Genomic DNA, 410 nt, shown 5'->3' with positions numbered 1-410 from the left:
GCCCCCCGTCCATAAACGCGCGAAGCACGATGTCACGTCTTTGTTTCGTTTCGTCGGTTGTTGTCCCCCTTCTCTATCAGTATTCTATGAGTTGCATAACAGTACATTTATGTTACCCCTTTCGGAAGCAGCCGCCTCATTTCTTTTTTACTTTCTTTAGTTTCGCTGCTACAGGGCGTGGGGAGGTTTTTCCTTTCTTCGCTACAACCGGTGCCTTCCCCTTAGCGGTCTTTTTAATTTGTCCCTTTAGCGGCCGTTCACGCGCGGCGCGACCAGCGGCCCCTTTAGGCTCCTTCTTCGCAACCGGTTCAAATTTCAGGACCTCTACAATCTTATCCTCCTTCTTTGATGCTGCAGCTTTGGGCTCTGTTTTGTTCGCTCCTTGCCGTCTTGCCACCGGCTTCTTGGCT

General features: G+C 51.0%; 1 pseudogene across 1 annotated transcript in view; it reads right to left on the bottom strand.

Annotated features, from left to right (window-relative positions):
- Nucleotides 1-136: 136 nt before the first annotated feature.
- TEOVI_000318100:pseudogene overlaps nucleotides 137-410 on the bottom strand; it is a 1,201-nt pseudogene continuing 927 nt past the window's right edge. Inside the window, exon 2 of the mRNA in view lies at nucleotides 137-409. Within this exon, the coding sequence occupies nucleotides 137-409 (273 nt within the window). The remainder of the gene's footprint in view (nucleotide 410) is intronic.

This window comes from Trypanosoma equiperdum, assembly GCF_001457755.1.
Source record: "Trypanosoma equiperdum strain OVI genome assembly, contig: ctg_683, whole genome shotgun sequence".
NCBI lineage: Eukaryota > Euglenozoa > Kinetoplastea > Trypanosomatida > Trypanosomatidae > Trypanosoma > Trypanosoma equiperdum.
This window is presented reverse-complemented; position numbering and strand designations above follow the sequence as displayed.